A 24749-nucleotide genomic window follows, 5' to 3' on the forward strand; every position below is an offset into this window, starting at 1 on the left:
AGCAAGCAGGGCTTGATCTCAAAACCCTGAGATCACGACCTGAGTCAAAGTCAAAAGTCTGACGCTTAACCAACTAAGCCATCCAGGCACCCCTACATCCTGTACTTTTAAATGCTAAATCTGGGGCGCCTGGATGGCTCAGTGGGTTAAGCCGCTGCCTTCGGCTCGGGTCATGATCTCAGGGTCCTGGGATCGAGTCCCACATCGGGCTCTCTGCTCAGCAGGGAGCCTGCTTCCCTCTCTCTCTCTCTCTCTGCCTGCCTCTGACTACTTGTGATTTCTCTCTGTCAAATAAATAAATAAAATCTTTTAAAAAAATAAAATAAAATAAATGCTAAATCTGACAATCCTAGTCACAGTGCCCTGCCTAAACTTGGCCTTGGGGCCACATATCCTGTCCCTACATGGCCTCAATATCTGAGCCTGCAGATTCTAGGACTTACCTGTAGCTCCAGCCACACTAGCTACAGTTATCACACTGGCTGAGTTCCTTTTTCCTGCTAAGAATGAAACTATTACCCTTACTTTTTTCAAGAGTGGCTATATATAAATATTTGACATTTCTGCCACATTTTATCTAGGCTTTCTATGTGGCAGTAAAGGGAGGGAAGTCTTGTCCATGTCACCTCGGGCTGCTGCTAGTTGTCACAGATATTTCAGAAGAGCACTGTACTATGCCATCCAACGGAAAGCCTGGAGCACGGAGGGGTTAATTCAACCAAATTAACTGAAAGACAAGGGAATGTGCAGGAACTTGAGTTCTGGGGATACAGTCCATTTTGGCAAAAGGAAATTTTCCTACAGCATGGATTCTCCAAGAGAAGCAAACATGTCCCATTTTTAGCTAAGATTTGGCTTCCCAAGAACCTGAGTATCCAAGGATTTCCCTTCTATTTGGGGGGCATAGGAAAGGTGGTGAAATTCTGACTTTACTGCACTTTATTTTCACTGGGCCAACTACAAGATGAAAAGCTAGATGGGAAAGTAAAAATAGAAAATTATTAACTAAAAGGGGTTGAAACATGTATATTTTAAGACCTTAAATTAGTCAAAATCTAGAAAATGGAAGACACCAAGTCATCAGATGAGAAAATACAGCGCTTTGTACTGAAATCTTTCAGAGAAAGGCCCCTTTCACCACAGTTCTAAATAAAGTTCTCAGAATAGAAAGAGAAGATTTTGTCTTCACTTTAGACACGGAAAATCCCCTGGACCAAAAATTCCAAAATCCTTCCCAGATAGTTTCCGATGTTTTTCAACAATTCCACCTCCCCCACATGGTTTCCAGGCAGGGCCTAATTTAGCCTGGACCCAAATATTCAAATCTGGGCTTTTAACATAATCTCAAATGAAATTTAACTTCCTGTTTTTGTATTCTCTGGGTTAAAGGTACTGATTTGCTCAAGATAAGCATTTTTAGAACACCACAATTTTTGAAACTCTGCTTTGGCACATCTAAACTTTTTTTTTTTTTTTTAGTATTCTGATCCATGCCCTGAGCTTTCCGTCCCCTGACAGGCTCTGCTGCTAAAAATTCATGTTGTATAAGCCTTAAAGAGTATGCATACCTCTCATTATCGCCTAGTTTGATGTGAGTTCATGCAAATAAGGTATACAAGGAATTATTTATTATTTGTAGAAAAATGGAATAATGCTTCTGAAGCTGGTCTCTTGGCCCAGAAATTCTTTGCTGCGTGGAATCTGCGGCCCTAACCTATCTCCACCTCCATCTCTATCTCTGCCTCTACCTCCTAGGTCTGTAGGAACCCTCCCAGGACAGGTCTACCCCACCGTAAGGAAACTCCATGGTTGATGACAATCCAAATTATGACCCTCCAAACCTCCAAAACAAATCAGAGGACCACAGGATCTTAATACATGTTTTATTTCAGAGTAAACCATGTAGCTTGGAAAACATTTGGAAATTTCACAAAAGCATAAAGAAGAGGAAGTGATATATATCTTCACCACTGAGATATGTTTCTCTGCATAAAACATATGTTTCACCAAAATGGAATCATACTCTAGGAGTTGTGAAATTTTCTTTTTTCACTTATCTATATATTGTGAACATTTCCTACCACATTCAATGGTTTTGCATGGTAACACTGTAGTGACTATACATTCCATTTTTATAAATATGTTCATTTATGTCTTAGTCTTCTTTTCGGAGGGGGCATTTAGATTCTCCCCAGTTTCTCTCAACTCTATGATAACAATCCTTGTAGTGGAGTTACTGCCATGATTACTTCGTCAGGGTAAATTCCCACAGTAAAACTGGTCGACTGAAGAATGGGCAGATCTTCAAGGTCTGAGGTACCCGCTGCCGAGTTACCTTCAAATGGTTTATCAGTCCGCCACTAGTCTACCGGAGTATCTATCTACCTCCTTTAGGGAGTCTTGGATAAACTAATGAGTGATTATGTGTCAGGCAGAAGTACTCTTCATGAACGAAAAGGATTTACAACATGACTTCTGTAAACACAGAACTCTCCTTGTCCAATGTAGAACATCATTCAATTTAAAATATGATTTTAAGTTTCTGTGGAAATTTTCTGTGACACAATTAATAGAGAAAATAAGATATTTCTCTATTTCATTTTTGTTTCAAATGGTGAATGCCACCTCTCAAAGGATTCTCTCCCTTTCTGCCCTCCTCCAGACTGAGAAGAGATACCACAGTACAGCACAGTTATGCTGCTGTTCATCCATCCTCTATTTCATATGCAGCTTCCCGTCATGCACCAGATAAACACGGCAGCCCTGACATGATGAGAAGCCTTCCCTGAAGACTACAGCCCACACGCATCCATCCCTTCACTGAACTCCTATTATACTTATTGTCTGTACCACACAATTAGCACTTTATTATATACTGTCTTGTTCCCTAATTGTCTGTACCACACAATTTAGCACTTTATTACATTCTGTCAGATTCTGTAATTGTGTCACGTATTTTTGCCTTGTCTCTCCGCCTAGATTACAAGCACCGGGGTGGCAAGGGGCCCTGTCTGGTGCTGCTCTAGCATTCCAAACACTGCCCTAGGAACAACAAAGTGAACTTTTTTTTTTTTTTTTTAAGATTATTTATTTATTTATTTATTTGACAGAGAGAAATCACAAGTAGATGGAGAGGCAGGCAGAGAGAGAGAGAGAGAGGGAAGCAGGCTCCCTGCCGAGCAGAGAGCCCGATGCGGTACTCGATCCCAGGACCCTGAGATCATGACCTGAGCCGAAGGCAGCGGCTTAATCCACTGAGCCACCCAGGCGCCAACAAAGCATTTTGACAAATGCTGCGTGCTTCTCTGGTAGATGGGTGGGCTGGGAGAGGGGTAGATTGACTTTGTGGTGGGCTCTAAGTAGGCGGAGCTACAGAGAACTCACGAGAAGGAAGGCGCTGAGGGGCAGGAGGCCCCGTGCTCTGGTCATTCCCGCCACTCCCCTTCAGTACCACCGGCTTTGTCACCTAGCCAGTCATTTAGTTTCCAAGGTTTTCCATGTACCTAGAACAAGGAAAACCAAACCATGTGACCAGACAATACTGTTTTTCAAATCATATGAGAATCACATGTTTTTCATCTGAAGATTTTACACTGTCACATTCTCCAAGGAAGGAGGTGCTGCGGTGCAGAGAAAGAGGTCATGCTTTAGAACAAGAGACTTCTTACCACCTGTGTGACCTTGCACACATTGTTTAATCCCTCTCCCTACAATTAAAACCTTGTTCGTCATCTCCAAAATGATTCCAATGACTGATTACTTGGGATACTGCCACCGAGTATCCATAAGCCTGTTGGAATATTATTTTTTTTCTAATTTCAACATATGCCCCACCTTGAGGTAAGTGTTAAATATCATTATTATTACAATAAATGTAATTAGTGCCTCTATTAGTCTCACACGCTAGTTGAAGAGTGTCTGCTTCAGCTGTGATTCATGGGTTTGCTTCTCAGAGACTAAAGTCAGGTAGTTACACAATTTATTTTTCTTGTGTCAAAGGGTCGATTACACTTAGTAGTCTTTCACATGACATCAGACTTGCTTCTAGTAAATAATAAGAGAGGAAACACCCGATATCCAGCATTAGCAGATTCATGCCTCAGTCTGTCACTTTTACCTCTGCTGAGAACATTCAGGTGACTGGATCCCTGAGTTAACCACGTTTCTCTGAATTTGGGATGATACAAATAAAACGTTCTGTCCCTGTATGTCATCTGCCTTTTCCCTTTCCAATCAATATGTTTTGCCATACTGTACCCTCTCGTGTTTTTGTCCTTGTTTTTTCAATTGGCAGGTGCACAATACGATGTAACCAGTCAAGCAGTTGTTCAACATGCTATTCTCTCCAAACAAGACCAACGCAAGCCTCTCCCAGAAGTGCCGCCTTCCCCTGAGGACCCAAGGAGCCCAGAGAGCCTTGAAAGGCTATTTCGTAGGGTAGGAGATGTCCCTTTTAAGAATAGCTCCCCTCCCCTGTGTGTGTTGCCTGGTTGTCCCTCTGGTAAAGAGAAGAGGTTTTCTTTTGCATATCTTTGCAAAATGACTGCGTTTGATTATTCTTCAAAAAATATTGATCAAGTTCTGCCACATGACAGGCAGGAACTGGGTGCTGGCCATACAGATGAATCCCACACAGTCAGGAGCTCATACCGGAGGAGCCAGCAGTCAAACGGGGAAGCAGACATGCCAATGGGTAATTACCACACAGTGAGGTAAGTGTGAATAGAACATGTGTGACCAGGCTGCCAGCCTGAGTAAGCCCAGCCGTTCCCACCCCAAGGGGTCAACTTTGTTTGATAAATCTAAGGGAACAGTTGACCTGGCTAGGAGTTGATTAGACTGAAGGAAGCCACTGTTTAAACACAGTTTTGTGGCAGCCTTGGGTGAAAGAAAGGAGGACAGGAAGGGTAGCTTTGGGATGGAAAGGAAAAAATGCCTTCTCTCTGTCTTTGGTTCCCTGCCTTGGCTCCATTGACTCATACCTGAGCCCTTTGGAGGCAGATCCTCCAGATGAAGAGGGAGGGGGCTCAGTGAGACACTGAACATAGGTCATGCTGCTTTGGCAAGCCGAAGAGAAAAGGCTCCTCTCCACACGTTAGGCACCCGGAGAGAGCAACCTTGGCTTAGAGTGGCTGTGGCTGTGGCTGAGACCAGACACTGCCCCCCAGTGGCTTCACAGCAGAGGACACCAGCAAGCAGCTCAAAAGCAGAATAGGAGAGGATGGAAGTGGGGCCCAGGGCAAGAAGCACCCTACCTCCCAGACAAAGCCCCAGGGAAGACTTGCAGGCAGGGCTGGTTCTGCACAAGGCAGGTGGAGGCACAAACCAATGCAATGGGAGTTACTACCATGGTTACAATGACCATTACCATGCGGGCTGATACTGAGATAAAACGTAGGCAAGTCCAGGTTCTCCAGACACAAGAATTGTGTGGACACAAAAAACCACTTACTTTCTGGTCTCGAGAAAAAGCGGGGCAATGTCTGTGCTAGTTAGTAATGGAACTGAGGTCTGGTGAGGTAGAGAGACAAAGGTGCAGGGTAAGTAACAAAACGAGATTCAGACAGCAAAGCTGAGGACCTGCGGTGGGGACTGAGTGCTGGTGTAAGGGGGTCTGCCAGGGGAGCCGAGGGGTGTAGGCAAAGCTCCGGGTCAGGGAGCTTCCTGCAAGAAGGCATTAGAGAGAGCAGCCCTGACTCTGTAGGCAGACTGGAGTCGGATGACTAGACAGAAATGTCCAGATCCACATTCTAAAAATAAGACTTATCCCCTGAGCCAAACAAAATTAAATTCAATCTCCAAGTCCATGATTGAATAGAATCCAAACAACAACAACAATAACCAAACATTCCAAACCTTACTAAAGGGCACACTGAGACAGAAGTCCCTCCCACCCTTGATCCCCGCCCCCCCCAACTCCCAGGAGAACAGGCTGAGAGCTGCCATCATCCACTAGCATAAGTGCACTTTGTTAACTGCTTAAAGATGATCTAGATGGGCAAACGGTTGCTGCTGGAAGCCCCTTGAGCGCTGCCCCCCCCCAAGAATTTCAATCAGCCATTAAAGAGTTAAAGCTAAGATACATGAGAATCTGCAGCATGCTTCCAGACCTAAAGCCAGCAGCCATCCCTTTTAACCCAGCACTGACCCCCGCTGTTAAATATTTGAATATCACTGTTACCCTTCCAGATAACAGACCTACAGATACAGGTACGCCTCGACACATACCTTTTTTTTCCCCTTTAATACAAATGGAAGAATTGAATAAATACTGTTCTGTACTTTGCTTTTCTTTCTTCCTTTTTTTTTTTTTTTTAAACCTAGTTGGCCCACCTTTAAATGTATGGTCAAATATAGATGGTAGGCATTTCTTTTGGAGTTGACAGAATTTAGCTGTAACGAAGATACCTAACCTGAGAAACAGAGCACAGAACAACAAACTTTAGAAAAACTAATGGGAAGTTTCAGGGAGTCCCAGAAGAACCCGGTCGATGGGGTCAGTAGAAATATCTTGGGAAGCGGAGTCTGCCAGTCCAAGATAGCAGCGCCCGGATGGCTCAGCAGAGCGAATGTGGAGGGGCAGGACCAACAGAATTTCCCCCAAGCCCCTGCAGAAGCCATCTGAGCTCCCTCCCCCTGCTACCAGCTGGCAGGAGGGGCCCAAACTTCCCTGAGCCCAGACTGTTAGTGCTTATGCTCAGCTGTTGCCAAGAACTGAAGCCTTGGGTGGGAGCAAAGGAAATTGCAAGTTGCGCTTACCTCCCCTCCCTGCATGTGCTCCAGGGGTCTTCCCTTTACTCAAAAAGGACATAAAATGAAAGTTCTTCATAAATGAGATAAAATATATTTCTCCTAAGAGCTCCATCTTCACTTCGAATGCTGAAAGGAAGCAGAGTTATATTCATGAGGGAAAAAATACTTATAAACTAAACTGGAACCAGATTTAAGCATCCTCTACTTATCAAAAAGCCAAGACCACTGAGTGTGCTATTTTCATTGCCATATTTATCTCCAAAACCCAAAGAACTGGTTTATGGGGGACTGAATTTTCTTTGTCTGATTTCTATGTGATTTTCCTTTCACCATTTTTTTTGGGGGGGTGCAAAATGGTGGTTTATTAAAGCACGGGGACAGGACCCGTGGGCAGGAAGAGCTGCTGCTCCAGGCTGTGAGAGATGGCAGGTTATGTACCCTGTGGTTCCATTCACCATTTTTTCATTATTTTAATACTGAGGCAGAGATTTACGGAAGGATGTTTAAAAGATGTCAGCTCCATAGGTTTTTTTGGAAAAGGAGGATAGGGAAATGGGGTCAGAAAAAGATTACCTAATATTTTTATTTTTACGGATATTCCCAGAAACTTCCAGCTGGGAAAAAGTCATTAAATGAGAAAGCAATTTCTGCTGACAGACTGTCCCCTAGTGGTGAGTTTTCACCTAATTCATAACATGAGCAGCTCCTGAACTTTGGAAGTTCATGTTTTGGAAGACGTGTTTATTTCTCTGAGATCCCTGTGGAACCTTCCAGAGTGCTGTTGCAAGTAGAACAGACTCACTTGTGTGACTGCCAACAGCCTAACATGCCTCTAGGCAATACCTAATACAGGCTGAACATCCTTCAAAAGGAAGTTTTGCCTCTGTAATTATTTTAATATTTTCAAAGAAGCCCCGCCAAGCAAAATTAATATTATTAACTTCCTTTTCTGTTTTTTTTTCAAAGATTTTATTTATTTATAAATAAATAAAGCAGAGAGCCTGATGTGGAGCTTGATCCCAGGACCCTGAGATTATGACCTGAGCTGAAGGTAGATGCTTAGCTTACTGAGGCAGAGGCTTAACCCACTGAGCCACCCAGGCGCCCCTCCTTTTCTGTTTTCAAACTATCGTACCCTTATAATTCCTCCTTGCCTCCTTGCCTTGGCAAGGCCTATCAAACTAGGCAAACTAGGCCCAAATTTTCAAAGGTTTTCCAATTATTAGGGGACGATAAATCAATGACATTGGCATGTCAGTCCATAGATACAATTCAGAAAGAGGGTCTCAACATCAGCAACAAGGCAACGTCCCCTAGATTTAATCCACGTCAGCAATCTTTCTTGCTCTCAGAGAGGATTACAGTCCTCTTCCTCTGGCTCCTGTGTCCCTGACGCTCCCTAGTTCTCGTTCTCTGTGTTGACACCATCCCTCTTGGCCACCGGGGTCCTGACTCTTGTATTAACACCAGTCAACACCCATCAATAAGGAGGTACCCTCCTCCCATCAGTTCAAAAGTCTATGTTCAGGCAACAGAGCTAGGATACTGCTCTTATCAGAATTCATTCTGCACTGGGTACTACTTCTACGACTCACTGAGTGCCCACCATGTAGCAGGCACTCTGTGTGTCCCAAGGAAGAGAACAGATCACTGTCCTCATGAAACTTAACCAACTAACGGAGAGCACTGAACACATTAAAGAATTGTGATAGCAAGGGAAAGCACTGGGTACTGTGAGGAGGACCTGCACCAGTTAACTTCTCAGGAAGGTTACATTTGGGCCAAGATCCAAAGATTGAGTAGCAATCAGCCTGCAGAAGAGCAGCCTGGGCACAGGTAAGAACCCTGGTCTTGATAAGGACTTGGGGCTTTGGAAAAACTAAACAGAGGCCAAAATGCTATAAACTAACTCCACTGGAAAAAATATACCACAATATTCCAGGAGGTCTAAAATCCATCATGACAATAGTAGCATTACCATAATAGCCATAAAACAGAAAGAACTCGGGCGCCTGGGTGGCTCAGTGGGTTAAGCCGCTGCCTTCGGCTCAGGTCATGATCTCAGGGTCCTGGGATCGAGTCCCGCATCGGGCTCTCTGCTTGGCAGGGAGCCTGCTTTCCTCTCTCTCTCTCTGCCTGCCTCTCCATCTACTTGTGATTTCTCTCTGTCAAATAAATAAATAAAATCTTTAAAAAAAAAAAAAACAGAAAGAACTCAAATGTTCAAAGAACTCAATGAATAAAATGTGGAATACCCATACAATGGAATATTATTTGGCTATAAATGAAGAAGTACTGATTCCTCTGCAATATGGATGAATCCTGAAAACTTGAAGCCAGACAAAAAGACTATACAAAAAAAAAAAAAAGACTATACAATGTATGATATACAATGTATACAATGTATACAAAAAGACTATACATATGTATATGTATATACATATACATGTATATGAAATGTCCAGAACAGGCAAATCTATAAAAACAAAAAGATTAATGGTTGCTTAGAGCCAGGGGTCAGAAGGAGGAAGGGAACGAGGATTGACTATTAACTGTATGGATTGTTGGGGGGATCATGAAATTGCTCTGAAATTGATTACAGCAATGGTTGAGCAATTCTGTAACATTACAGTAGAGAATATTGAAATATGCTAAAAATAGGTGAATTGTACAGTATCGAATAGTATCTTAATTAAAAAATTAGTATTATTAAAAGATTAAGATTATTGCTATTAAAAATAAAAATCTGGAGTCACGGATCCCAGGTTAAGAATCCCAAATGTGGAATTGCCTGTTCTGTCCATTTTTTCCTTTGTGCTGGAACCACGTATGAGTTCACCAAAGGATGGGGCCAGGAGACAGTTGAGCAGACTGTTTTCAGAACTATCTTTTCCCCAAAGGGTTCTCTGAAGCCCAGTTTCTGCACAGGACTTTTCTCCCCTTAAGAGATGTCCCTCTACTAATTGGCATTCAGCCTCAGAAAGAAACCTCTGAAAGGGTCTTTGTCCTGGGGACCAGCAATCTGTCCCACTTCTAGTCATGGCCTGTTCCCTGCTCTGAAGATCTCTGAACTTTGATGCAGAAAATAAACTTTGGGTTTTCCATCAACCACACCAACACGCACACACAATCATAATATTTCCAGAAGCAATTCTCATACCTGTGACTTGGTTATGTCTTTACAAGAAATGCAAAGGACTCTTCTAGCTCACCCGTGGACAGAACCCTTTCCAGCCCACAATAGATAGCAACACTTCCAAGATCCAAATTACATTCTCCTTCCTTCATGAAAGTTCCCTTATGTAGCAGTATTCTGGCTGTCTATGCTCCATTTCCTCTCTTCTAGTAAGGACAACTGTGATATTATGATTCATAATAAAAAATGTATATTTGGTCTTCCATTTCCAGCACAGAGCTCCTAAAACTCTTGGCATTTTCTAAAAGATGATGGCAATTAAAGTCTTTTGTTATGTTAATAAGATGACTTTGGGAAAGTGCCTTAGGGTGGGGGCTGGTTGCCAGGAGAACCACCACGTGATTAAAAGGTTGAAACTTTCAGTTCCACTCGCAACCTTCTCCAAAGTTGAATTAATCACCAATGGCCAGTAATTTAATCAATCATGCCTATGTGATGAGCCCCCATAAAAATCCAAAAAGAAGGGCTTTCGGAGGGTTTCCAGTTGATGAACATGGAGATTTTAGGAGAGTGGTGCCCTTCTACTCAGAGAAAACATGGAAACTATGAGCCCTTTCCCCATCCCTTGCCCTAGGCATCTCTTTCACCTGGCTATTTCCAAGTTATATCCTTTTATAAATGGTGATCTGTAAGTAAAATGTTTCCTTGAGTTCTGTGAGCTGCTGTAGCAAATTAATCAAAGAAGGGGTCTGGTTTATAGCCAGTGGGTCAGAAGCATAGGTAAGAGCCTGGGTCTGATGTGGTGTCTGAAAGGGGGTTGGAGTGGGAAGGCAGACTTGTAGTACTGAACCCTTAATCTGTGGAATCCGATGCTATCTGAGTAGATAGTATCAGAATTGAGTTAAATTGTAGGACACCCAGCTGGTGTCAGAGAACTTTTCTTTCTTAGTGTGGGGAATACCCCCCACACACCAGAATTGGTACTAGAGCCTTTCAGTATCATTACAAGATGGTGAGGGGAACCCTTCTGGGAAACTACCCTTTCCCCACATCAGTTCAGGAGGCTGTGTCCTCTCCAAGAATGGAACATGGGGCCAGTCTGATCAATTACAATGCACCGCATCCCCCGCCCCCCAAGCTCTTTCCTTCACGTCACTGAGTTTCAAACTTGAATTGTAGTGAATACAATATAATGTGGAACCCCAATATATATTTTTTAAAAACAAAGGAGAGTTGAAGGGAGTAAATGTCTCCAAATCTCTCCCTCTTGGCCTGCAGGTGGACAAGCACTGCACTTTGCACTATGGGAAAAAAACAAAGAAATAGGACACGATACCTGGCTTGAGCACCTCACAGTGGAGTTGGGGGACAAGAAATAAAAGCACGAAATGTAATGATGATTAAATAAGACTGTATAATGGGGCACCTGGGTGGCTCAGTGGGTTAAGCCTCTGCCTTAGGCTAGGGTCACGATCTCTGGGTCCTGGGATCGAGCCCCATATCGGGCTCTCTGCTCCGTGGGGAGCCTGCTTCCCCTTCTCTCTCTGCCTGCCTCTGCCTACTTGTAATCTGTCAAATAAATAAATAAAATCTTTAAAAATAATAATAATACTGTATAACAACAGAAGAAGGTCACAGAGTTCATGCCACTTATCAGTTAAGTGTTAGAGGACTCCCAGCCAGTAGTGAGCCGTTTGCTGCCTCTTCCTTCTCCAAAGACCTAATCCTTTTCTAAGACAGCTCAGGTCTTCCCCTGAAAACTTTTCAGAAACACCGTCCTGCTTCATCATACACACACATATACACATACTCACACCCTCAACCCTCTGCCCAGATTCCCCTCCCTCAGTGTTTTGTATCTTTGCACAGGCATACATATTTTTAAAGATAAATGTCTTCCCCACAATTCACTGGAGAAACTGTGAGTTTCTTAAGGGCACAGAGTGGAAGCTCTCATGTGCTCCCTCCTTCATTCCCCTGGGACTCTTCCCTTCCCCACCCTCTGCTTTCCACAGCTTCTTCCACAGATGTCAGCCCTGAATGATCATCAAGACTCTCCCTGCCTTCTCTGGGTCCCTCCCCCAATATATTTCCTACACATCAAATCCCATTTTAGCATGTGTTTCTTAGCAAATCCTAACATATTACTAGAAGGCATTGCTTTGTACTGCCATATTTATATAAACAGTAATTTATTCATTTAGCATATTAGTTTATTGGTTGACAGTATTAAACTAATGTTCTATACATTTTGGGTACTGAAATATTTAATTTTGCCTACATTAAAGTGTGACTTCGGAAAAAAAAAATTACTAACATTGTCCCAATAGGATAATATACCCTTGTCAACATCACCAGACAAACGTAGGATTTTCCTTTTCTTTTTTTGCAGGATAACATAGAGTAGTGATTAAAAATATCACCTTCCAGACTACTTGAATCGAAATCATCTCTCAACTACTCATGGGCCAATGGCCTTTGGCAAATCACTTAAACTCTTTACATCTCTGAATGGGATGATGCTTTTCTCAACTGTAAAATATGAACTTAAAGAACAGTACCCACCACAAAGGATTGTTCTATGAATTGATTAATGAATTAATTTCTAGAGCTGTGTGATGAAAGAACCTCTAGAATGGATTTAAAAGCATGGTGCAAACTAGAAAGCCCTTTGGGAAATTTGTTTTCTCTAAATGAAATAAGCATCGTCCACTGCCTTTTAAGGAAAATTGAGGTTAATTCACCTCTGCAAGAGGGAGCTGAGGACTCGTTTATGGCTGTGTGATTGATTAGCACGGTACGTATTAAAAAATGAACTCTCGATATCCCTGCAAGTAGAGATATTTTGTTTAAAATTATTTCTCCCTTTCAAAACTCAACTGTTCTCCAGAATATAAAGGCAATATGCCACTTTAGTAACTAATCCGCTTTTACTATCCGTCACCTCCTTTGAACAGGAGAGCAGGTGGGGTTGGGGGCAGCAGCACCAGCCTGAACTGCACAAAATCCCCGACGGGCAGGCAGTGTCCTCAGCAAGGTTCCGAAACCGCAGGAATTTCAAAGCCCACAACCACGAATACCTGTTGCCTCAGGCCCTGCACAGAAGTTCGGGCGAAAGAGAGCCCAGGAGGCGTCGGCAAGCGGAAGGACCGGCTGAGCAGAAGAGGAAGAGACTTGCCCCGCTGAATCTAGGCGCGCGGCAGCACGCGCCACGGGTCCCCAGGTGCCAGCTCAGGGGCGGGCCGTCCCCTCGCCGCCTCGCCCACACCCACCAGGTAACGCCGACGGGGCGGGGCAGGAGGTCTGCACGCGTGCGCAGCGTCTCGGGGGCGCGGGGCGCGCGACTCTGCGGGGGCGCGCCTCCTCGCGCGCCGCGGGTACAGGGGCCGGCGTTGCGGCCCCGGGCCCCGGGCGTGGGGGCACGTGATGCGGCCGCCGAGGCGACAAAGGGTGCGGCGGGGGCCCGGAGTGGCAGCGGCGGCGGCGGTGCGGGGAGCCACGGCGGGGGCTGCCACGGCGAGCGAGGTGGACCCGGGCGCATGCGGTGAGCGCGGCTCTCGCGGGGTGTTGGGACGGACGGAGACCACCAGCCCCCCGGGGCGTGGGAGCAGAGGGACGCGGGGACGGGACTCGGGGCTGGGAGGGGGACGGGGACGGCCCGGAGGAGAGGGGAGGGCAGAAGAGCTGGGGCCGCGGAGCTAGAGGAAGTGTGAACGCGACCCCCTTCCGCCCGGAGCGCGCGTCCGCACCGCCGCGGGCCGAGGGACCGCTCCCCTGGATGCTTTCAGGACCGCGTAGCTTTCCCTAAGGCTCCGTGCCTCAAAGTGACCCCAGGCGGAGGTGGAGCAAACAGACTTTAGCGAGGGCTTTTGATCCAATCATTTTTATTTGTGAGAACTTGGTTATATTTCTGCATTTTTATTTTTCTGTTGCTTTATTTCTCCACTTTTTCTCTCTTTTCTACGTATTTCTCGAGTCATTCACCACACCCAGATCTGCATCCTTCTTCTCCCCCAGAGGTTGTTTTTGTTGTTGTTGTTTAACTTTGTCCTTTTAAGAGAATGGACTTAGGCAACTTGAATTCTTTGTACTCAGTGCTGTCTGTCTTCGTGCAAGGTTTCAAGAGTAATGTCCCCTCCCCAGCGTTTCAGTGTTAACATTCAATGTTCACGCTAAGCCTTAGTGAGGCTGGAGAACATTCTGACCGTTTGCTTGTGATGCAGGCTGTAAGGAATACCAAAGCTGGATATTACCAAATTTATTTAAAAATTCCATTGTATGAAATAGCAACCATTATCTGTTAGTGTTCTGATCCTTTTGCCTCATCTCTTCCTGGAGTTTCAGTGTTCACAAAGTCAGCAAATTTTGCTCACTTAGTATATTGCTCTCCGCAGAAAGATAGCTTTTTTTTTTTTTTTTTTTTTTTAAGCCTTTCCTGCCCCCTGGTGGCTTGCGCTGTAGAGGAGAGCCAAAAACTACCCTAATAACTGATAAAATTTTGAAGAAAAAGCAAGTGTTTGAGGGCATTTTGAGGAGTAAGAAATTATCTTCCTCTTGGGGAGTCAGGGGACGTCCTCCAGCTTTTCAGTGAGTTTTAAAAGTTGGCTGAAGTGGGAGATAATGTCATTTCAGATGGGAGAGCCTCGGGAGGAAGAAAGCAGGCCAGGCGTGGAAGCGAGCAACAGGGATCAGCCGAGCTAGTGCACTTCCGGCATGAAGAGATCCGTGCAGAGACATACACCGGGGAGTTTGGTCTTTCTCCTACGGAAGCCAGGGAGGCGTTAGTGGCATTTTCTGAGCCTGGCAAAGGCAGGACCAGAAATGTCTGTGCCTCCAGATTAACCCGGCAGCCTGCGTGGGTTGGAGGAGAAGAGTGGGGATGAGCACAGTTCCCAACTCAGACCCCACACCCCTACGGCCTCTGTATTTTTGAAAATTTTTTAACCAAATTGCATCTACATGCACTTATTTTTATTTCTTTCAATCAAAAGCATATATAAAACTACCCATCCAAGCTTCTGACAGTCCTAAGAATATCAGCGTGGTTGCCCTAAGTATGACATAAATACAGCTAAAAGCTCAGAATACAGAAGTCTGATGGGAACAGCCTGGTAGGGTTTGAATTAGGAGATTTTAGAGTTGAAACTTAGCTCATGAGAGTCTTATCATTTGCACCTTCTTGAGCCCCTTTGGGCCCCTTGGACCTGAGGTTGTGCCCTTCGGTCTAGATAAGAGGTAACAAAGGGTAAGTTCTGAGAGGGGCAGTGGGTTGGGGGAGAGGGAGGATTGCAGGGAAGGAAGCTCAGAGCATTGAAACGACTTAGTCCCGGAATGGACCAGAGTAGTGAGAGTCAGAGAGGCAATAGCAGTAAAGCTGAGATGACAGGAAAGAGGGTGCTGGTAAACATAGGAATACTTGCTCACGGCCTATAGCCAACTGAGAAGACTTCCTGGTTGTACTTACTATGTGTCTAGCACTCTTGTTAATCATTCCATGAAAATTCATTCATTTTACTCTCAACAACCTCTGAAATATGACTACTATTATTTACGGGGGTGAAAACTGCCTCGCAGAGAAGGTGAGTAACAGTTCCAGGGTCGCCCCACTGGTAAGCGCTGGAGCCAGGATGTCTGACTCCAGAGCTAGTGCTCCAACCCTTCCGCTCTAGGAACAAAGGAAAAAATCTTGGGGGACAAGTTGGCAGGTGTCTTGAGTTCAGACACTTGCAGGAGTGCCTGGTGAAGATATGCAGCAGGCATAGTGTCCGTCTCAGGTAATGCACAGACTTTCCTCCGGGATACACAGGGCCTGTATCATGGCCTTGTGTTTTCCCAAAGGACCTCATTTATCTCTCAAAACCTCCTACAGGATTTTAGTCTCATCTTCAAACTAGGAAAAGTCAGAGAAATCCTGGAATCCCGTATATCAGGTTTTTTATATTCCCCTTTATTGCCCTTCAGTGCAGAGCAAAACTACTTGAAGGATTTGGGCTTAATTTCAGGAGCAAGTTTTGCTAGGGACACATACCTGTTTGTAAGGGAAAGTATCACATTGGCTTTCTACAAAAGCAGTGAATTCTGCCATAGTGTGCCCGTCCATGTCATTGTCCTTGTTTTGTCCTGTTTCTGGCTTCAAGGGCTTACCAGAGCCAGAACTCTTGGGAGATACAGAAAAAGGAGAAGATATAGTATATGTATTCTCTAAGTTTATACTCCCATTTAGGGAGTCGAAGTGAACAGTTATAAAGAGCAAACAAAATGAGATCATTTGTAATTATCACATTACGTGAGTAAAATTTAAGCATAGTGGGCATTGGGTTTTTAAATATGCCAGTGACCTCAGGACTGTAACATACCCCATATTCTGTGTTACCCATAAACATCACTGGTGCTTGCTCTAAGCTGGCTCTAAGCCAGCCATCTTTTGTCCAGTTGTCACCAAAAACACTCTGATTATACTTCATTTTCTTCTGCAGTTGTTAGACTCTGCATTCATGGCTTTGAATTTTTTATGTCTTACAGCTCAAAAAATGGTAAGTAAGACTTCTGTGATTAGTAAGTGGCAAAGCTGAGAGCTGAACCAGAAGTCGGCCTGTGGAATCCAGGCTATTGACTAGGATACTCTGTTGCCTCTCATTGCCTGTTTTCCACAACTTCTAGACTTTTTTCCACTGGCATGATATGTGTACCCTCTGTCAGATGGCGAGGGATCCTTTTGGCCCAGATGAGTGGGGTCAGGTTGAGTCTCTGAGCAGTGATCTCCCTGTCTGTGCAAACCATCACCCAGCTACAATCTGGAAACATCACTAAGTTACCCACATATCATAATTTTTTAATTGATCAGTGTCCAGCAGGTAACTCAGTGCAGGAAAAGCAAAGGCAAGTGAAATGTATTCCCTGTCCTTGGGAGCTTGGTGTAGTCGGGGAGAGGTGAATAGACAATTATGATAGAGTTTACATGGTTTACTAGACGTAGGAAAAAAAGCGCAAAACTGGTCAAAATTAGAATATGAAAGGATAGTTAGGTAAAATCTGAAGATAGTCACCCTGAAGCCTTAAAACTCCTAAGTGCTGGTTTTAGGTGAGATTGTTGCTTAAAAGAATGAAGATATGGAAAAAGGAAGGGATGTCCCTTTTGTCCTGACCAAATTACAAGTTAAGTAATAGTAATTTTTTATATACTTGACTTCCTGAGTTATATTCATGTTCTTTCTTGGGTTTGCTGTTGTTTATCCATGCTCTTTGAGCTTTCAGACTGCCTGATTTAGCTGTATAGATAATGTGGGAAGCCTTCTCTTAGTGCTTTCCCAGATACGGCTCCCTTCTTGTCTCCCCGCCTTCTCCTGTCTGAAAAAACAATTTCCTCTGCAGAATTAAGCTTTACATTACATTCTTTTCGATTGCTCTGTGTGTTTGTGTACTTGTAAGCATTTTTCACAGTTCAAACTGGGAATGGACTTTGCCTGGGAGTTTTATCATTAATGGACATTCCCTGAAGAAGGAGAAGACTTACACTGTATGTTTTGCAGACTTTTTTCAGCAGCTCAATGGCCTCCCCAAAGAAGAAGCTTCAAGGTCTCGTTGCTGCAACCATCACGCCAATGACTGAGCATGGGTAACTATCATTTGGGCCCTAAGGGGAATCTGTTCTCCATCAAAATGGACAGAAGTTCTCTATAATCACAGTCACTTAGATTCTGCACCTGTACTCTTGCCAGTGGCCGCTTCTGTCAGTCATCCCTCCCCCGTACTGTCTCTGATCCCAAGTCAGAGAAAAGTCTCTGTATCACAAAGTGCAGAAAGAATGTAAGATACGGCATCTTGCCTTTCTCCCAGTATCTATAGTGCCACGAAATAAATTCTCCTTGGATTTCATCGGAGGTCTGGCTTTCCCAAATGAGGCCAATGGAATTGCATGAGGAAAATCTCATTTTAGCAGGATTTGCTCCCAAGCCCTGGCCTGGCCCCTCTAGATCCTGTCCCTAGAGAGCTGCATGATTCCATCTCAGCCAATTCATAAATGTGAAGAAAATGTCCTCGCCTGAGGAAAGAGGGGAAGTTAGCTGCAAGGTGGACCCCATAGTATGTTTACAGTCTCATTTCAACATGGGTTAAACCCTGGGCCTGTGGGAGTGGGAGGTAACAACAGATGATTGCTGAGAACTCATTCCCCAGACAAGTGCCCTCACTCCTGGGGGAATGTTAGGGCAGGCCCTTTGCTCCTGCTGTCTGCTAACGGTCACCTGCCACAGGCGTAGAACCGCTCTCGGGACGTTGCCGTGGACGAAGAGGGGATTTATGCACCTAGATCTAAATGCTTTTGACCCATTAGAGAGGTCAATCTACCAAAACAGAGTTCTGGTTTCTTTAAGCTTCTCCTTTCTTTCTTTCTCTATAAAATACAATAATTAACCTGTGTGTTAGAGTTCTGGGTGTTAACGTGAGATAATCCATGGATAATAATGGTGCTCAGCACAGGGTCAGGAGGCCCTTAGGTCAGTATGTTTATATGAACCAGACAGGGATGCAAGGGAGCTGCAGCATTTAAGAGATCTTTCAGAAAGGCTTTTATTTTTTTGGTCTTCTGTTGCTGAATTTATAAACCTTAATCCTACCCCTTTAAAAATAAGTGAAATTTCTTTTTTTTTTTTTTAAGATTTTATTTATTCATTTGAGAGAGAGAGAGAGAGAGAGAGAGCCAGAGAGCGCACAGGCAGGGGGAGAGGCAGAAACAGGCCCCCCACTGAGCTGGGAGCCGGACATGGGGCTCCATCCCAGGACCTAGAGATCATGACCTGAGCTGAAGGCAGACGTGGAACATCTGAGCCACCCAGGCCCTCCGATAAGTGACATTTCTTATGACTTAGTATTCTCATTCAAAGTTGGCCATATCACAGTTTACCCTTAGATCACTGGAGTTCAAGACCTCCAGTTTCTAAGTTTCATGAAAAATCCCATCTAGCTCTGCATCAAATTCTTGCTGAGATGGCATTTAGATTACTCAGTGATTCATAGCAATTTTTTTCCTGTTGCTTCTCCATTTCCATAAGTCCAGGGAAAGACTGAAGTCAGCTCTTTTTCGATGTTTTCGCCGCTTGTCGGCCAATAAAACGGATCTTGTGATTGCATGAGCAGGCAGGATTCACTTCCTGTTACTGAGAAGGATCCTGTTTATAGGCTGACTACAAGTACATCTGGTTGATGCTGCTTTAACCTTTTTAATCAGAGCCTGCAGCCTAGAAGAGACTCCCTGAGCAGGCTCGATTGTTCATTTGGGACTCACTGAGAGTTTTGGTGTGTTCTTCTTCCCTATTCTGCTGTTTCCGGGAACATCAGGCCCCATGTATGGAGATAAATGACTCTGTTTTCTGGGTCCTTCTCCGGTCCGCAATACCTCTGGACCTTTTCCTCCATTTCTGTTTCTTCTTTTTTTCATCAATCTTTTCTCTTCTAGGATTTTCTAGGACCTTCACTTTCCTGATGTGTGCAGTCAAAATAAGAATGCATTTTTTTTGTAAGGACCTTCAAATTAAATTGAAATGTATATCACTACAGAGCACATAGTAGGCATGTAAGCTATATTAGCTCCCCTTTCTCCCACCACCTGCCCCATTCAGACATTACTGTGGGTACAAAGCAAGATTGGATCTGAGAATAGCAGGATCTGAGAACAGGTGGGCATTTGCCTACTTGCCCATAGGGGAGTGCGAACTTATGACATGTTTCCATGTTTCACATGGAATCGAATAACTGGAAATTCTGCCTCGTGACCTGCCAGTCATGGGAGCTTTCCTAACCTGGTTCGTAAAGTAAGCCATAGTCTCCGTGAATGAGAATGGCTGAACAATAACTATTCCCCCTGCATCCCTCCCTTTTTTTTTTAATAATTCTAAGAAATACCCGGATGCAATTCTGAATGTAAGCTGGTGTTCTGAAGTGGGGAAGTTGTCAGGAAGAACATGGTTAAATGGATTTTAGTTAGAGTATCTGGGTTCTTGACCCCTAGCTTTACCACCAATTAGCTGTCTGACCTTGGGGAGGTCTTGTCACCTGCTAAACGTTCTCTTTCATATTCTGGAAAGAGTTCAGCCATATCATCTCCAGGTCCCATTTGAATTCAAAGAGTGCAGCTCTCCGCTGTTACGTCATGAGGGATATTGTAGTGATCCCCAGGAAGATACACAAAGTGTCTTTGGCCCTAGTCCAACCTGCACACTGCAGTCCAGTGAGCATCCTCATAAATAAATCTAATTGTGTCACTTCCCTCTTTAAGACTCTCTGCTGACCCCCTGGTGTTGAGGCCTTACTACTTCTGTCATGTGGTCCTTGGACTGTTTGCTCTGTTTCGCATAGGAACCTGCTGGAAAGGCAGAATCTCAGGTCCTCCTACATACCACTAAATCAGAACCTGCATTTTACCTGTCCCTGGATGATTCTTTAGCACATTAAAGTCTGAGGAAAGGATCTGAAGGTAAAGGCCAGATACCTGGATTACCTCTCCTGCTACATTTCTGTTGCCCCCAGACATGTCATGTATTTTCTTCCCTCCATGCCTTTACACGTTCTATTTCCTCTGCCTTTGTCTACCACTCTGCGCTCCTCTCTCGAATCCACGTGAACACTTCTGCTCAACCATCAAAACCATCCTCTGCTGCTTCTTCCCTATTTCCTATAAAGAATTTCAGAGTCCTTCAGAGTCCTTTCAGATCCCACAGCAGCCTGTGCACACCTTTTCACATTACATCAGAATTATTTGTTAATGAAAATTACTATAATAACTGTTTGTTACATTCCTGTCTCTCCCAATAGGCTCTGAGCTGCTTAACCTTATTTCACAGATATTTACTCAGCATCAGGCAATACACAAGGACCGAGCCGGTTTCTTATTTATCCTTGGGTCTTCATCATCTAGCACAGTGAATGCTAAATTTTGTTATTTCATGAGGGAAAGAAGCTAACACTGATTGGCTAAACACTACGTGTCAGTCGTGCTGGCATTTTAACGTACATATTCCAGTTCAATCTTTGTAATAACTCTGAAAGAGAACTGCCACCTCTGTTTCCACAGTTGATGAGACAAGACCCTAAACATTAACACAGTGCACCCAGCCATGGAGCCAGAGAGAAACGTCTTTCTCTATCCATCTCCACTCTTCTCTTTCTGCACTAGAGTAGAAGATACTTGCTTTCCTTAGTTGTTTCAAGAAGTAACTTCTTCCCTTGGCCAAGTGCAATCATTAAAACAGAAAGTCCATTTCATGGGCACCTGGGTGGTTCCGTCAGTTAAGTGTCTGCCTTCAACTCGGTCATGATCCCGGGGTCCTGGATTGAGTCCCACATCAGGCTCCTTGCTCAGAGGGGAGCCTGCTGCTCCCTTTGCTGGGGCTCTGTCTCTTTGACTTTCTCTCTTTTTCTGACAAATAAAATCTTTTTTTTAGAAAAAGAGAAGAAAGTCCATTTCAGATTGGCCAAAATGTCAAAAAAAAAAAATGTTTTCTCCCTCAGATGCCTTTGGCTTCACCATGGAAATCCTCACAACACGCTGTAGTAAAAACAGGCTGGTTACCCCAGTCAGAAGGGGCCTGGACCGCCAGAGTTGGAGTTGTGTGTTGTCTTTTGAACTGTGTCGGGAGACTGTATGACCCAGATTCCCAGAACAGAATGTTTTCTGGCAAGGCAGGGAAGTTACGGTCCCTGAATACTTCTCTGACGAAGGAGTTTTAAAGTAGCCAAGTAGTTATTTGGCCAAAAGCACAAATAACTTCCATCTGATTTTGAATGGTGAGAGTTATATGTAAAAGACAAAAAGAAAAAAAGGAACATCAAATTTTCTGACATGTGTCCCAATTATAAGAAGACCTCCCTGGTGATTCTGTATTCTCAAATAAAGTGAAAGTCTTTCACTTTGTGTCATACACTAGGAGAGGAAATGAACAGCAATCGAGATTTTTCTCTGAAAAGCCACTTCACAAAAATTCTGTTACTCTTCTGTCCTAAGAAAAGAGATACAGCCTACATGCTGTTTCAGACTGTATCCACTCAGGGCCTCAATTTGTTGCAAAAGTAATTGGATAAACATTCTCTCCTCTTACATGGTTTGGGGTTTGGAAGTAAACTGAAGTCCAAAGGTAGAGGATTGGCTAAATTCTTTTCATTCATGCAGTGAAATGCCGTGTAGCCAGTATAGGAACAGAATGTTTGAAGATGTGGGAGAATACTCAATATGGCATGCTAAGTGAAAAAATAATTACAATATTTGTACAATATGGCCATACTCATTTAAGAAAATCCTGCATTGTGTGTTTATGAATAGGAAATAGCAAACTAATAAGAGTGATCATCTCCAAGGAGATAATGAGTGGGTTTTTCCTGTCCTTTTTTATTGTGTGTACTTCTCAAAAATAAATGACAAAGCTTCTATAGCATGAAAAATTAAGAGAAAATCATGGACCTAAGGCAAAGAATCTGAACCTATGGGAGTTGAAATTAAGATACTAAATTGGAATTAAGTAGGGGAGTGACTTCAGCAAGCATGGTATTTGGTTCAGAGTCATTCAGCCCTGAAGAGGCTAATACTGAGATGTGTTCTTGGGGCTCACAAAGGAAGAGACAGGCCATGGAAAGTGAGTCCTGCCTTTGGAAGAGAACTGGCTTGTGCCATCTCTCACTTTCACGAGCAATGAGCCCCAGACCGCCATCCAGTGAGGAGGAAATAATCCAATCTTACGGCTCCCACTATCTCTAGTGACTTCCAGATAACTGATACAGGGGCTGCCCACCCACCACAGAGAGGCCGATTACAGTGGGAAAACAAGGAAGGGAACAAGGTCCCCAGAGAGAATTATCCTGCTCTTACCTTGGCCCTGCTGTTGGGGTACCTTTGTGACAGCTAGGATAACAGCTCTGGGTGATTTCCCTGTGCTCACTTGTGACTGTAGCCACTGAGCAACAGTGCCAAGGACTGCAAACTTGCCCCTCTAGTCAGGCAGAGACCTGAAATCCCTGAGGTGGTCTGGGGGCTTCTGAGCCTCCAAAGGCTGCAGCCATGGCTCTTCCCCCACCATTTGGTGCTCTACAGAAATACAGGCCTAGTCTTATCAGATCTGGCTTTTCAGCTTTTGTTTGTTTGTTTTTTAAAACCAGAAAACAAATGTTTAATAGCATTGGGAAAGTCAAAACACATTTAGGAGCCATCTCTTTTCTTTTTATTTATTTATTTATTTATTTATTTATTTATTTATTTATTTGAGAGAGAGAGAGAGCATGAGAGGGGAGAAGGTCAGAGGGAGAAGCAGACTCCCCATGGAGCTGGGAGCCCGATGTGGGACTCGATCCCAGGACTCCGGGATCATGACCTGAGCCGAAGGCAGTCGCTTAACCAACTGAGCCACCCAGGCGTCCCAGGAGCCATCTCTTTTCAACCTTTTTCTCTCTCTAAGAAGACTTGGTAGTTCCAAAAAACCATCTGTCCAAGGACATTTTGGTGTGACTCTGCCACTGCCCAGAAATTCTACTGTTAGTGTCACTCTTGTAGGCTAGGGACATTTTGTAAGAAGCAACAAACTGCTTTCTTAAAGGGATAGATAATGTATCACCCGTTAGCACCCCTAACCTGAGGGAAATCGTAGCTGTCATCCAACAAAGCCTAAAGGAGTAGGGGGTGAGTGTAAATAGAAGTCACTTCACTGAAGTCACAGAGACAAGTGTGGAGTTCACTGAGGAAGGAGAAGGAACCGTGGATTTCACATGCAGGCCTACATCTGCCTAAGGGTGCAGCCAGCTCCGTGGAAAGAGAAGGGTGCCAGAACAGGCAGGGCCAGACAGACAGCAACTCAAGAACGTCAGGGGGAAGGAAGTGTGCAGAATTTCATCCTGTTTATTCCATAACCACCTCCTCCTCGAAATCTCCTCTCCCAGGGCGCCTGGGTGGCTCAATGGGTTAAAGCCTCTGCCTTTGGCTCAGGTCATGGTCCCAGGGTCCTGGGATCGAGCCCCACATCGGGCTCTCTGCTCTGTGGGGAGCCTGCTTCCCCTCTCTGCCTGCCTCTCTGCCTGTCTCTCTGCCTACTTGTGATCTCTCTGTCTGTCAAATAAATAAATAAAATCTTAAAAAAAAAAGAAAAAGAAATCTTCTCTCCCAGCCTCCCTAACTGGAAAGATTAGACCCTCTTCTGACTCTTCTGAATCCCTATATACTTTCTAACTCAGTCATAGCCCTCAACATACATTCCTTAATATTCTAGTTACTCTAGTCCTTAATATTCTAGCCATCTCCTTTCCTCAGTTAATAACGGAGTTTATGTGGATCCTGCAGGTGTGGAGATAAGCCGCTTTGAAGGCAGAGATCATGGGTGTTTCATCCTCCTTGAGCTTCTGCACTATGCAGGTGCAGAAAAGGGATAGTCAGGTGTAAAAGGCCCTGTGCCTGCCTTCAGGAAGTCCTTGCTCTAGCCTGGAGGGTGGGCATAAACAATTTACAAAATGATCCTCGTGGTAATAGAGATGTGAACTTTGATGAGGGTATGAGGTGTATTTGAAGTATTGCCGGGTTTCATCATGAGAAGCAGTAACAGTCATAATGACCAGGTGTTTCATTGGAGCCAGGTAGAATGTGGAGCACGCATAGTAGACTGGCCGCTAGAGGCTGACTTGGTGGTGTAGGCCCCCCACTGAGCTTAGTGTCCACACTGGGGATATATACCTACATACCCCAACAGAAACAGTTTCTCTCCTTAAGTATTTCTGAAAATAGAAACAAGCTCTCTAGATTCCCTTACCAAACGATGAAACATTAGATTAAACCAAAAGAACACACATCAGACAGTACAGTACCTACCAGCCCTTGACCATTCAGACCTCT

The 24749-nt window shown here is 44.3% G+C and overlaps 1 protein-coding gene across 3 annotated transcripts in view; it reads left to right on the plus strand.

Annotated features, from left to right (window-relative positions):
• Positions 1–13059: 13059 nt before the first annotated feature.
• The window catches only part of NPL (N-acetylneuraminate pyruvate lyase), a 34772-nt gene continuing 23082 nt past the window's right edge, over positions 13060–24749 (plus strand). The window contains exons 1-3 of one of the 3 annotated variants that reach the window (XM_032319205.1): positions 13069–13164; positions 16366–16422; positions 17419–17504. In XM_032319205.1, the coding sequence (XP_032175096.1) occupies positions 16384–16422; positions 17419–17504 (125 nt within the window). In that variant the 5' untranslated portion in view covers positions 13069–13164; positions 16366–16383. Of the gene's footprint in view, positions 13165–13265; positions 13434–16365; positions 16423–17418; positions 17505–24749 lie in introns of those variants that run through there. The other 2 variants (XM_032319206.1, XM_032319207.1) reach the window with 2 other exon arrangements.

The sequence above is a fragment of the Mustela erminea genome, chromosome 17, assembly GCF_009829155.1.
Source record: "Mustela erminea isolate mMusErm1 chromosome 17, mMusErm1.Pri, whole genome shotgun sequence".
NCBI classification, from domain to species: Eukaryota; Metazoa; Chordata; class Mammalia; order Carnivora; family Mustelidae; genus Mustela; species Mustela erminea.